Source organism: Spermophilus citellus, assembly GCF_964194105.1.
Source record: "Spermophilus citellus genome assembly, chromosome: 2".
NCBI classification, from domain to species: Eukaryota; Metazoa; Chordata; class Mammalia; order Rodentia; family Sciuridae; genus Spermophilus; species Spermophilus citellus.
The window spans coordinates 158,947,400-158,962,543 of NC_138183.1; the positions used below are offsets into that span (position 1 = coordinate 158,947,400).

Consider the following 15,144-nt stretch of genomic DNA (forward strand, 5'->3'; position numbering starts at 1 on the left):
TTTAATTGTTATCTACTGAAAGGCTAAAAACTAATTTTGTTTTAAAAATATAAGATTAGAACTATTCTCCATCAGTCCAAAAAACTAACAGCTACCTATAATTTGGGCTTAAACTAATCAAATAATAACTCTACTTTAATCAATTACTTAATATAATAAAGATAAGATTGGGCTTGGGTTGTAGCTCAGTCGCAGAGTGCTTGCCGAACATGTGTGAGGCTCTGGGTTTGATTCTCAGCACCACATAAAGATAAATAAATAAAATAAGGTATTGTGTCCATTTATAATTAAAAAAAAAATTTTAAAAATACTCTTTAGAAAAATAAAGATAGGATTATCGTGTGAATCATAATAATGATACTCTTCAGTTTACAAGAGATTTCCTAGAATATGATTAGTTTCCCAGAAGTATTTTTTTTTAGGAATTAAAAAAAAAGTTTAAAGAAAGAAAAACATTGATATAAATTTGATCTAAAAGGCTTCTGTAGTTTTAGAATGTTAGGAATTGGTTTTAACAGCACACTACAATCTTTCATTCTTGGATGCTATCTCATAAGCCAATGGTCTCCAATATTTTTTATTGCAAATGTCTACCAATAAATGTTAGTCAAATATATATATATATATATGCAGATTATATCTACATGTATATGCATGTATTTATGTACACATACACAGATATACAAATTATATACATGTCCCATTGTATAAATATACCATGTACACTATGAAATGCACAGAGGAGGACACAATAAACCTAACAGAAGTTCTAATATTTTCTTCTTATACTTCTCACACTTCTAAGTATAAGAAGAAATAAAATATTAGTATAAGAAGAACTTCTTATATTCCCAAGGACACTTTTACTAACCCATTTGAGAGCACAGTAGTGTGAAACTGAATTGGATTTCTGATAAAAGTAAGGGCTGTGACTAATTTATGAGGTATATGTTAATGTGATGTTTATCAGCAAACTTCTAAAAATGTAATAATCAATATCACAGGCCAGTATAAGCCAACTCCAGAATGCCATGGGTAAAAACATCATACTTTGAAGATGAAAGTCACAAGTCAGCATGCTGGAACCTTTCAGTTTTAGAAGTGTTCTGATTAAAAATGCCTACTTAACTAGTGAATAGAAATATTAGAAATGTTTTATATTACTATTATTAAACATGAAATATTCTTTAAAAACCTGAGAAAAGGTTTCTTTTAAAACTGTGACTTAAAAGAGGTACAGTTTACAAAACTTTAATCTTAATAAAGTTGATTTTTTAAAAAAATCTTTTATTTAAAAAAAGAATGGTTTTATTTACTTTATGTGGTAAAATCAACCCCCTCAAAAAAACAATTTGGTGGTAACACACAATAAAGGGTGGAGGAGGGAAAAATAGAAGTTCAGTGAATTGGACAAAGGGGAATTAAGGGAAGGGAGAGGAGGGGGGATAGGAAAACAGTAGAATGAAGTGGACATAACTTTCTATGTTCATGTATGAATACATGACTAGTGTAACTCCACATCATGTACAATCACAAGAATGGGAAGTTATACTCCATGTATGTATAACATGTCAAAATACATTCTAATGTTATGTATAACTAAAAAGAACAAATAAAAATTAAAAAAAAGATTTGGCTTTAGGTATTACAAAGTATGACACTAAATAATATTGTATTTCATGAAACATAAACAATATGTTTTAAAAATAAGCACAAGTGCCATATCCTCATTTCTGGCACCACTAACAAAACCCAGAAAACTCAGGCAGGGTATCAGAAATGCACAGTTGCAAAATAAATAACCAGCAATTGAGAGACAATTTAAAATCACCAGTTAGCTTCTGATTTCCAGATTTTTATTTAAGGATAATACAGAAAAATAGATGTGTTTGGTTTAGTAAAAACATATGTTAATTCTTCTTTTATAGATTAAAAAAACTAACATAAAAGGGAAAAGCATGATGCAAAATAGAGATCTGAAAATGGCAAGCATGAAGAAATATAAGGCTAAACCATACCTGATAAAGTTTGATGATGTGAGGGTGGTCTAACATTTTCATTATTTGTACTTCTCGGTAGATTTTCTCAAGGTTCACTGCATCCAGCTGAGACTTGTCTATTATTTTTATCGCCACCTGTGTCCCAGAAATAAATACAATCAATATGTAACAGTTAACATTTTCTGTTAAGAATTCATCTAATAAATGACATCTGACTTTGCCTGTAAGTTACTATGACCATGATAGCTAGTTTAAATTCAATGCATTAATTCATTTATTTAACAAATATTTTTAAAACTCTTACCATGTGTAAGGCACTGCAGTAGATTTTGTCTGGCAGTGTCTTTAGCATGCTATGAAGAACAACTCTGCAAAGTTACTTTAATAAAACATTTGGGGCTGGGGTTGTGGCTCAGTGTTAGAGCACTTGCCTAGCATGTATGAGGCACTGGGTTCATTTCTCAGCACCACATATAAATAAATAAGTAAACTAAAGGTTCATCAACAACTAATAAAAATATTTTTAAAATAAAACATTTCACTTCAATACAACTATAATTTTTTTACATCATCTATAAACTGAATAAAGTCTTATAAGTTTCAATTATCTCACTGTAAAATACCTACAAAGTAATAATCTGCCTGAATGGATAGGGAAACTTTGGTATATATACATAATGGAACATTACTCAGCATTAAGAGAATAAAATCATGACATTTGCAGGTAAATGGACAGAGTTGGAGAATATAATGCTAAATGAAGCAAGCTAATCCCCCAAAACCAAAGGCCCAATGTTTTCTTTGATATGAGGATGCTGACTCATAATGGCTAAGGGGGGTGGAGGGAGCATGAAAGGAGTGTAGGAACTTTAGGGCAAAGGGGAGGAAGGGGAAAGGAAAGGGCAGGGGCAAGAGGGTAGGAATGATGGTGGAATGAGTTAGACATGTATGAAGACGCAAATGGTGTGAAAATACTTTGTGTACCATCAGTGACTTGAAAAACCGTGCTCTATTGTGTAATATGAAATGAATTGCATTCTGCCATTGTGTATAACAAATTAGAATAAATGATTTAATAAAAAATTATATGGTTGCAAATTATATCTTAATAAAGATGCTTAAAAAATAATAAATGTAGGACCAAAATTTGCTGTTACGAAGGAAAAAAAAATAAAGGACAGTAAACATTCTGGGGGGGAAAAAAGTTATAATCTGCCAAACAAAAAGCAGTTTAGAAGTCAGTTTCAGTTGAACTGAAATACTATATCTCCAGAAGAGTAGGTGATAGGTTCCAAATAACAGACATATTTTTCTGGGGATAGAAAATGCTGAATATAAAGAATTGAAATTCATCTACATGAAAAAATAACAATTGGATTAAATTTCATTTTAAAAATAAAAATGAAAAAATCTCAAATGAGTAAACACTACATTTTAACTTTCTAAAAGGAATTTGATTTCAGGAAATACGGCCTCATTCTGTCATAACTAAATAGGAACTCAAACAATCCCAAGGTTAAGAATTTGGTGTTTTATTATTGTAATCAAAATACGTGAAAGCTGAATGTATTAAACTTTAATTGCTAGATAAGTAGACTGATTAAAATTGTACTTGCGATTAAATTAATTTGAAGGTGAAATGACTGGGCAGGCAGAAATCAACAATCACACACTTTTTTCATGCAACTAAGAAGAATCAAAAAAATTGTAGATATTTGGTTGAAATTAAGGCAATATGATTTAAATAAAATTTTCAGTTAATTGGCACCTCAATTTAATTCTAATAAGTTTTGAAGAAACTTTAAAATGTACTTCACATTCTATAAAAAACTATTCTAACCATATAAAAAAACCTATTCTTAACCTTATGATGCTTCAAGGTAAATTTTAATATCGACTATTTATGGCCCCTAATAATTCATCACTATTAAAAAGGTATGCAAGGGGCTGGGATTGTGGCTCAGCGGTAGAGCGCTCGCCTAGCATGGGTGGGACCCGGGTTCGATCCTCAGCACCACATAAAAATAAAGGTATTGTGTTATGTCCATCTACACCTAAAAAAAAAAAAGTATGCCAGAGAATAGGACTAGGCATGGTATCCTGTTCATAAGATTTTTTTCTTCTCTTCTTATGTCTGGGCTGTCCTTTGCTATTATCCCCTAAAGTTTATAGTTTATTTCTTCCTTCCTCTATTTCTAACTTGCTATGCATAGCTTCTTTCTTATTTGAATTAATTGTAACCCACAGAACCACCAAGCTCCTCAGGGGAAATCAGATTACTAAACATAATGTGTAAAATTAAATTACTGCCTCAGAAGAAAAAGGTTAGTAGCTCCTTTTCTAGGAAGTAAAGTACGTGAGTTCTGTGAAAGCTATTTTCATTTTGTTTAGTGGTGTTTTATTATTGTAATCAAAATACTTGAAAGCTGAATGTATTAAACTTTAATTGCTAGATAAGTAGACTGATTAAAATTGTACTTGCGATTAAAGATACTACTGGGCCACATCAAACCTAAAGACATTTAAAGAGACCCTTTCCCCCCAATGAAGAATATGAAAAAAAATCCAGTATTATCAGTTACTTTGGCTAACTTTGGGTAAAAGTTGCCATATGTTGGGTAGGTGTGTACTTGAATTTCCTCAGTATTCCTTAGGAAGGTACATGGAATTTTACAGATAGGCATATTTTGAAGAAAATGTCTTGCCTTACAATTTCTGGAGTGTGTCTAGATACCAGCACCTACTCCTCAACAAAAAGCTTTTATTAAGAAATGGGTTACAACAACTTAATAGAGTTGGAGAGAAGGAATCATGTTTCTTTCAAATTACATGATTTCTATCATTAGAAAATATTGTATACACTTTGCGTATCAAATTTAATGTTAAAGGAAAAGTTTTAAAATACCAATTAAAGCAAGATATTATCCAGATATTTCCTCTTTTATATTCTTTTGGAATCTTGGCCTCAACAATAAAAAAGTAAAAAAATAAATAAGATTAAAAAGCTATATAAATTGTCCAATGAAACTTTAATTATAAGCCTCATTTTTAACTTTTCTGAACAGAAAATTCTCACATGATAATTCTGTCTTCAATTTCATCTTGGGTCACAGAACACATATATCTACAAATCTTTATAATTATTTCTTTGATGTTACTTCTTGTTTGTAAGGCTGTTTGTTGAGAAGATGCTGCTTCTCTAAAGAAAAAGTGGAGCAAATATTGGCATGCTCTTTTAATAGGGATAGTCCATCTGCTTTAACAAGAAGACCCCAAATGTATTATGATTCATGTACATCAGAAGTTTATTTCTTGTTCATGCAGAAGAATTGGATGGGTAAAGTTAGTTAGCAGACATGAGATTCAAAGTGGCGTTTCTATAATTAAGGTGTTTTTCTAACGTTACTTTGAAGGTTGTCTCTACTGCAGCCAAAAAGAGGAAGAAAGCTCAGACAGGACTCTCACAGCAGGTTTTTATGAATGAGGCCTCGAAGCAGTGCATATTATTTCTGCTCATTCCAAAAGTTAGAACTCAGTTACATGACCGCACCTAAATGCAAGAGAGGAACACAAACAGTCTAGTTGTATTCCCAGAAAGAAGAAAAAGTAGACTTTTTGGTGAACAGCTAGGAATCTGCCATACTCTCGATAGAGTTCTTCAGTTAGAACTTCTCAGAAATATAAAAAAAAATGATGGTGACTTTCACAACCGGATAGCACTTTTTAATTTTACAAGGCACTTTAAGGTATTTTATCACATTTGTTTTCCAATTCTGTAAAGTAAATAGAAGTAGTAGTATATCCCTGAGCTCATGAAACTGAGATTTAAAAGGTGTCACATATTCACATTCATATGGGGTTCAATTCCCAGCACCAAAAAGGGGAAATAGTCATATAATCTTCCAAGTTCCTAGAGCTATAATAAATTAAGGGTAAAAATCCCTCCAAGTCTTCTAACTCCAAGTTTAGTATTTTTTTTTTTTTTTTTTTTACTATTTCAGACAGCCTACAAGTCACATTTACCAAACAATTGTTATATGCTAGGAATGATGCCTGGGATATAAAAATGAATGAGATGTGTTTCTCATCCTCAGGGAATGTAATAGGTCTATGAAAACAAAATGAACTAATTTTATCAATTAAAAAAAAATCTGTATCTTGGGATTTCCCCAACGGTGTACAGAAAGTTCCCAACTTAAGTTATGTTCTTCTATTTTCCTGCCTAAACTTCTTCTTCAACAAACACGTATTATTTTTCTAATCAGAAAAAAAAACAGATAAATGAAATGGAGTTATTTATAATACATGCCAAATTCTTCATCTATGAAACACTGTAATCATTTTCATACTATCTAATTTTCCTAGAATATGGCTATATTATTTTATATGATTTACATATTAAGAAGTCCATATACATAGAAATGTCTCCAAGAATGTTAAATTTAAAAATCCATGAGTAACAACTATGTAAAATACAAATTTGCAAGTACAAGAAATTAAATGTAAGACCAGAAATGAAAACTGTCAAACTGATGAATAAAAGAACTGTCTTTCATTTTTATTTTCTTTCTTTTTTTTTGGTGCTGGGAATTGAACCCAGGGCTTCATGCTTTTCAGGCAAGCACTATATCACTGAGCCACGTCCTCAGTCCCTGTCTTTCATTTTTCAAATCATAATTTGTCCTTCTGAGGCACCGAGAAGCATCATCCTTACCATACAATTCGATTTTTGAAGTTATAAAAAAATTCACTTTGCAAGCTTACATAGATGGTGTCCAACTTATGATGTTTGAACTTAAGATTTTTTTCAATTTTAGATGGTGCAAAGATGACATGCATTCAGTAGCAACTATGCTTCAAATGTTTTATCCTTTCCTCGGCTAACAATGTCTGTCGAGATTCTCTCCACGCTGGGCAGCAGCAGTGATGTGCAACTCCCAGTCAGCTATGCTATCACAAGAAACAACCAGTACTCTCTAGTACAGTGCGTTGCTAAGTGATGATGTTCGTAGGTTAGGTATAGTAAATGCATTTAAATTCATAATACTGTCAATTTATAATGGGTTTATTAGGATATAGCTCCATTGTTTCGTGAAGGAGTGTCTGTTTATCAAACACCAGTGAAAATACAAGATAGCAGCCTATGACAGATGATTGAAAAGTCAGTGTGAATGAGTGGTCTATAATGACAGGATTTTTTAAAGCAGTAAAAACACGAAAACTAACACAAAATTCTCTAGTTATTCTTTCATAGTATATAAACTAAACTTTTCCCCCCATGTAATTTGATGTTAAAATATTTGTATTTAGACAATAAAATAAATTTTCATTTATATTTGACTTTTTGTAACAGTGGATAAGGAAAAAAAGACTAGAGGAAAGGTAAAGGGCCCTATGCTTTCATAACCACAAAAACTGAACTTAGAATTCTTAAGATTATAAAAGAAGCAATTAAAAATAATTTCCTACCTGAAAAAGTTTAAGCAGATCAACAAAAAAGACAGTGTAATTTAAAAATGAGCCAAAGGACGAAAACACAATTCAAGAGAGAAATGCAAACAGCCATAATGCTTTAATCAAATTAATCAAATAACAAATTTAAATAACAAAATGGAAACAATTAAAAAATAAAAATCACAAAGAATATTACTTCCCTCTACCAAGCTGGCAAAGATTTAAAAAGTAGTATTCCTGAAAACTATGTGTGCTTCCTTTTGAAAATGAATGGGTACTCCTTTTCTGGAGGGTAATTTGGCATCTCATGCCATAAGATAGGTAATGTACAGATTCCTTGACGTAAGGATTCCATTTCTATGGAATTTCCCTTAAGAAATAATCAGGTACATACACAAAAGTGTATGTAGAGGAATACCCTCTGAAAGATTATTTTAGAGAGAAATCAAGAGAAAGAAATAAACTAGATATTTACTAATAGGAAACTGATTAAATAAAAACACGGAGGAAAAAAAAAAAACATGAAGGATAGGGTGCCATGCCGCATGCCTGTAATCTTAATGGCTTGAGAGACTGAGGCAGGAGGATCTTGAGTTCAAAGTCAGTCTCAGCAAAAGCAAAGCACTAAGCAACTCAGAGAGACCCTGTCTCTACATAAAATACCAAATAGGGCTGGGGATAGGGCTGCGGATATGACTCAGTGGTTTAGTGCCCCTGAGTTCAATCCCTGGTATCAAAAAACAAAACAAACACCAACCAAACAAATAAAAGAACATGCAGGATCATATTCAAGAATACTATTCAACAATGTTTTATTTTATTTTTTTGGTACTGGGGGTTGAATCCAGGGATTCTTAACCACTGAGTTACAGTTCCAACTCTTTTTAAAAATGTTTTGAGACAGGGTCTCACTAAATTACTTAGGGCCTCAACAAGTTGCTGATGCTGGCCTTTACCATGTGATCCTTCTGCTTCAGCCTCTCAAGTTGCTGGGATTTCAGGTATGTGCCACAGTGCCCAGCTTAACCATGCTTTAGACAGATTTTTTTTGGAGGGGTGGGAAATGTTAATAATATGTGGTTGTAAAGTTCTGTGTCGAAGGAACCCCTGAGCTAGAGCTAGTCCAACGTTAATAATATGTGAAGTAAAAATAGACTGTGCTGGGCACATGCCTATAATCTCAGCAGTTTAGGAGGCTGAGGCAGGAGGATCTCAAATTTGAGGTCAGCCTGGGCAACCTGGTGAGATCCTGTCTCAAAATTAAAATTCAAAAGGGCTGGGGATGTAGCTCAGTGGTCCAGTGCCCTTGGGTTCAATCCCTTGTACCAAATAAATAAATGAATACGTACATTTTTTTTTTAAGAAATAAAAAATTGTAGTAGAAGGAGGAAAGGTAGTAGGTTCACTAAAAAGGAAAGAAAGATATTAGAAGAAATTCTGGAATCCATTTGACATCACTGCTGACCTGAAATCAGCAGTGGGCCATAAATCAAATGTCATCATGTGAATCCAACAAGAGAAAGAAGCCAGTTTCAGTTATTTCCAAATAAATGTTTTCTTAATTGTCTGATACTGAGATAAAATTTCCCAGAGGATATAAAATCAGAACACATTAAAGTCTGTTAAAGTTAAAAGTTTCTACGGAACATAAAAATTTACACAACTCTTATTTTGAACATTTTTCTCCTTCCCGAAAAATAACAAGATAATTTTGAACAATATTTAGTAGGATAATTTACCAATTGTTTTTTTGTCTGTGATGCCAAGAGATGAGAAAATGTTTCTAATAAAGCACATGTATATTCTCTGACAAATACAATTTGTTTGAACACAATTAAGGTCATACATAGGCCTAAATACAAATATTAGTGGTTATTTGATAACAAGTCCTTTGATTACACATAGTACCACTGCTTCTTGAAATTTAGAATATTTTCCAGTGCGTGCAAGATTGATACCAAGATTACTGAAATGAGTTTTAAAATTTGAAAGCAAAAAATAGTAAATATAGTCCAAACACATTAAAAAATAAGTTCTCTTCAATAAATATTATAGTCATGGTGTAATATTCCCTTTTCTTGTTTCTGTCCTTGCTATGAAAGACGATTTTGTACTTTAACTGTTTGGAAAGCTTTAAAAAATCCCAGATTTTAAGGTAGTAGTTTAAGAATTAAACCTAAATATGAAAGTCCCAAAATGCACATGGACAGCTTTTCAGTGAACAAAAGCAGTTTTCAGAATGTCCTTGATTTTAGTTCTGCATTCCAGGTTCTCTTAAGGATAAGTAAGTAGCCTAACACCTACATGCCATTTTAATAAGGTAATTTTTAGAACCTCTGTGAAAAATCTATTAAGATTCCTTAGACCACACATCTACATGCTATTTATATAAGAACACAAGAGGCACCGTGCTGAGGAAAACTCAGTTATCTATCATAGGAAAGAGATGAAAATAACTAATGATAGTTATCCCTGAGTTGTGATATTATAAGTAACTATTTTCATTTATCTAAACCTCTAAATTTCTCAATAGTAAACATAATAGATTTGGTAATAAAAATATGTAGCTCTTTAATGTAAAAGTAATACCTTCTCACTTAGGAATTTCCCTTCTAGGAATTTACCAGCAATTCCTTCTTCCTAAAAAAAAAAATTGTAAGTACAGACACAAAAATGTTCTTTGCCAATTACTTACTATAAGTGAAAACTGAAAACAATAATATTCAACAATAATGGAAACTTTAAGTAAAATGGGGTTCATCCTGTGCATGCATGAATTACAACAACTCCCATCAGCATGTATAACTATAATGCACCAATTTAAAAAGTAGGGAAAAAAAGGGGGATTCATTTACAAGGCAGAACACTATCCAACTATTATAAATGTTGTTATAAAGTTATACGCAATAAGCAAATGCTTCAGCATTAGTGTTAAATAGAAAAAAATAATGTAACTTATATATGTGTATCATGAGCTTTCATCTATGGAAAAACACATTTAAATAGACTAGACAGAAATGTGACATAATGTTACAAATGGTTTATTCCCATTGGTGGAAAAATTATATATTTTTTGTACTATATGCCTCTTTATTCTTAGCATTTTCTATAGCGAAACATTTTTTAACCACTGGAAAACAACAAAAGGGGCACAAAAGGGCTTTTTCATAATTTTGCTTAAGAGACAAAAAAAACTACTCAGTTAATTAGAAGGAAAAAGTTGTTTCCTAGTATTTTATTCATAAAATAAAACATTACTCAAGGATACTCACAGACTAGAAAACTAGCAACTACTATTTCCTAAAGTAGTTTAATAGCCTAAATGCTATTATCCTTTTCCCATTACACTAATTTTATAAAATTAGCTTCTCTAATTCTTAAGCCACAAACCAGTACTACAAGCTTTTATGAAGTATTATATTAGGAAGTTAGATTCTACCACCAGCTGCCTTCCATTCTGAATGCAAAATTTATAGAGATCTAAATACATACATCGCTTGAGATGATGTAAATATATTTCTTAAACAACGTTAAGCTGTTTGATAGACTAGACAAAAATGAAGATCTCTTTTTTCTACTAATTTTTTTCCCTGAAAGGGAAACAGATTTGGCTCTCCCAAACTCTGCAGAAAATTTATCATTTTTGAGTGATACAGATAAAGAGATGGAGAAGAATCAATTAAAAATAAAAGAATTCAATTGTTCATCACACAGATGTTTAAGCTAAGCCCTAAAATTTTCTCCATGAGCACACTTGGGAAAAAATATCTCTTGAGTTTTTTGGGGGGTTTGTGGTGGGGTGGGGAGGGGTACCAGGGATTGAACTCAAGGACACTGGACCACTGAGCCACATCCCCACATCCCCAGCCTTATTTTGTATTTTTATTTAGAGACAAGGTCTCACTGAGTTACTTAGTGTCTCGCCATTGCTGAGGCTGGCTTTGAACTTGTGATCTTCCTGCCCCAGCCTCCCAAGCCGCTGGGATTACAGGCGTGTGCCACTGCACCTGGCTGATCTTTGAGTTTTAAAACACATAAATTTACATTGATGTTAAAGCATATAAAACATTAGGGTTTTTTGTTGTTGGTGGTGGTGATGTTTGTTTTTGTGGTGCTAGGTACAGAACCCAGGGCCTTAGGCTTTACTAAGCAAACACTTCACCACTGAGGTACATCCCCAGCCCAATGTAGTTTTAAGGTAGTTGTATTTATCAAAGATGCAAATATTTATCCAATGAAGGTAATAATTACTGATTTAAAAAAAAACTCATTGGTAACAAATAGTACACTTTAAGAAACCATTGTATTTGTGTTCTTGCTAAACAATTCTTAAAGCAAATTATGTGTGAATGTTCACAGATCCACTTTACATATTTTAAGATCTCCAAAAACTTTTGTTCAGCAATTGCCAGGCCATTTTCTTCATCCATCTCTATCTTAACATCTTCAATCACACCAAATTACCACAAAAGCTCACACTCATACTTAGTGATGTTCACATTATTTCTTTTTAAATTTTAATCAGTGATAATTTCTTTTAAGAAGCACAAGGGAGATGGGATCTGCAAACCAGCAATTTAGCGTTTAACACAAATTATTTTTCACAAATATATATACACAATTTAGGATCTGAGTGCTCTTTCATGATTTAACTGGTGACTTCAATTACAAATGCATTTGATCTCAAGCTATCTGATAGGTGAAGGATGACATTACTCCACAGTGCCCCCTAGCTCATTAAGCTGTATCAGCTTGAAAGAGACACCATTGGAACTGTCAACCTCAAGAGAAAGTATCAGTTACCATCACTTCCACTAATAGAGTTCTTAAACAGATGTTATATTAACTAAATTTGACCTGACAAAATAACATAAGTAAAATTTACTAGTAATACTAATAAAGAGCTGTTGAAAAAATATTATGAACCATGGGACTGATATTCAGTCATGTAATAATACAGCTCAAAAGTTTTGCAGAATCTCTATATTTAGAGATTCTGTGCAATATGTTTGATTTTTAGATAATCATTAAACAAGGGCTCATATGAAATACACGTTTTAAGTGTTTTCCTTTTTATATAACTTAAAGGAAAATGGCATGACATTCAGCCATGGCTCTTTAGTGGTATGAACCACTTTCTGCATTAAAAAAAAAATACTGGGATCAGATTACACTATGCAAAGATTTAGTAATGTCATTATAGTCATATTATCATTACATCTCAGTCTAAATCACTAACACTGGAAACACCACCAAATTTGTGCAAGAAAAATTTGTGACCTTGGTCCTAATGCCTCAAATAATTCAGATTTGGGTTGCTTTAGGATCAGTAGAGGGCAAAAAGTGAAGATGACATGATATATTCCCCTTCTTTTTAAAAATGGACATTAAGAAAAACTTTTAAATACTAGTACTACGAAAATCGTTCAACTTTTCAAATGCCCTTCGCCTTACGTAAGTCATCCTAGAAAAAAATAAAAGTACTACTTTATTCTAAATTCAAAGTCCTCAAAGTCTAGTGCATTAGTACTAACAAGGGCAGGGGGAGGGAAGGAACAGGATGAAACTATGGGGAAAACTGAAAAAGGGTGAAACTCCAGTGACAATTACAACGAGGCAGAATAGAGTACGTCAAAACCACTAGGCTTTATTCTAAAGAATGATTTTGTTTCTATCTTTTTCCCCCCAAGATATTTAATTTGCACATCTTAAAATAGAGACCCTGAGGAGAGCAGCTTGAAGCAGTGGAAGGAAGGGGGGCGGGTTAGGTAAGAACAGAGACTTGTGAGAAAATATGTGCGGTGCATTAGAATGTGCAATGGATGGGGGGGGTGTGCTGGATTCGCCGTCAGGAAGCAGTTGAGGGCTTTAGGAGTAGAGAGGCATTCTGATGTGGTTTAAGGAATTCATTTTTACAGACAGAATGCACACCTGGTAAAGGGACAACCCTACCCAAGTAAAACCAACCCACCAACTGTACAAATATCGAGATGACCATTTTAACCAGTTCTTTTGTCTGGAGTATTAGATGGAAATGCCTCAGGCAAGAGAGATCAAGCTAGCCAGGCACCAAATCAGAGACCTTGCAAGGCAAAAGGAGGGAAAGAAGGACAGTGGCTGCCCGGGCATTCCCGGACACGGAGGCCCCTTCTTAGCTGGGCAGGAGGAAAGCCAGGGTCGGGGGCCGCGCGATCCCCATGCGCGGAGCCAGAGCGCAAGAGGTCCTCTCCAAGGGCTGGCAACATCTCTCACCGCGCAGCCCGGGAGCACCGAGACTTCCCCTCCCACCCCACCCCCAGTCGAAAGCGGGGAAGACGCGGAACTTGGGCTCCGGAGCCGAGGCCACAGACCAGGTCACGGCCCGGGTGGGAGGCTCTAGGAGAAATTCCGTGGGCCACCGGGGGTGGCGTAGGGGAAGGCAAAGCCCGGGGGGACCCGGCTCCACACGGACGGCACTCGGGTCTGGGTGACCGGGCCCGGGTCCCTTCGCTGCTCACCGACCCCCAGCACCTCTGGGTCCTCACGGTCCCAGGCCCGCTTGCCTAAGCAAGTGGCGCGGCCTCTCTGGTGTTCCCGGTCGCACCACTGCAGCCTGCCCTTTCAGTAAACAGCTTCTTTCCCGAACCCTCTCTTCGGACGCTCCCGCCGAGCCCCGGGCCGCACCTCCGTCTTGGTGATCCGGTGCCGCCCCAGCTTCACCACAGCGAAGTTGCCCTTGCCCAGCGTGCCCTCGATGTCGTAGAACCCCACCCGGACCGGCCCGCGCTGCAAGTGCCTCGGGCCATCCGCCATGACCATGCTGGGCCCCGCTGCTAGACACGGCGACTGAAGCGCGAGCGGGCGGGCGGACCGGCTGCGCGGCTCGGCTCAGGCGACGGCAGCTCGGATCGCTCCTTCACTCCTTCCCTCCCGCTCCGCAGGGCCCAGCCAGGCGCGCGCCGCCGCTGACGTGCGCCGACGTCAGGGGGCCGGGGCAGGGGGCGGGGGCGGGACCGGGCCTCGATTGGTCACCATGGCGACCGGAGCACCGCCGACGTAGGCGGCGGGAGGGAGAAAGGGTGGGTCGGCGCGCCCGGAGGGGCGCGGACCTGGCCGGCGCGTTCCTTCCGGGCTTCGGCGCCCTCCGCTTTCTCTCCGCCTCGCTGCTGCCAGGGGCGGGGTCGCCGCCCGGCCCGCCCGGTTTCCCGGCCTTCCAGCCGAAGGGCAAGAGCGAGCCCTGGTGGGCCGATCGGAGGTGTGCATCGACCTGCATCTGGCCTGTGGGCTGCTGCTCTGCCCCGGCGTTCTCCGCCCACCTGCGGACCTTCCCGCCAAAATCTCTCACCTATGAGTAGAATGCTCCCTAAATTTGGCTTCAGCAAAGAACTGTGGCTGAGTAACGCGTTGCTCACAGGCTTCTTTCTTTGTGTCCTTTTCTCATTTTGTTGCTATATACGTCCTTCCACATTTTGATGTCGCTGAAGACTCATTCTGACAACATATAGACTCACAGAATTGAAGAGACAGACCCTAGAGATTCTTAACCCAGGCATTTGGAAGCTTCAGTGGCCTTTGGAAGCTGGAACGCCCTGAAATTGTAGGCAAAGTTTTGCTTATTTGAGAGTGTCCCTGAGGAAAGGGGATCATAGCTTTTATCGGATTCCCAAACTGTGAGTGACCCTGAAAAGATTAAGAAATGTGTTTTTAATCC

At 36.1% G+C, this 15,144-nt stretch overlaps 1 protein-coding gene across 4 annotated transcripts in view; it reads right to left on the reverse strand.

Moving 5' to 3' along the window:
* Positions 1–14,764, reverse strand: part of SIK2 (salt inducible kinase 2) — a 120,726-nt gene extending 105,962 nt beyond the window's left edge. Inside the window, exons 1-2 of one of the 4 annotated variants that reach the window (XM_081265896.1) lie at positions 14,118–14,763; positions 2,019–2,135 (exon numbers count right to left, since the gene is read on the reverse strand). In XM_081265896.1, the coding sequence (XP_081122022.1) occupies positions 2,019–2,135; positions 14,118–14,252 (252 nt within the window). In that variant the 5' untranslated portion in view covers positions 14,253–14,763. Of the gene's footprint in view, positions 1–2,018; positions 2,136–14,117 lie in introns of all 4 variants that reach the window. The other 3 variants (XM_081265897.1, XM_081265898.1, XM_081265895.1) reach the window with 3 other exon arrangements.
* Between the last annotated feature and the right edge of the window lie 380 nt (positions 14,765–15,144).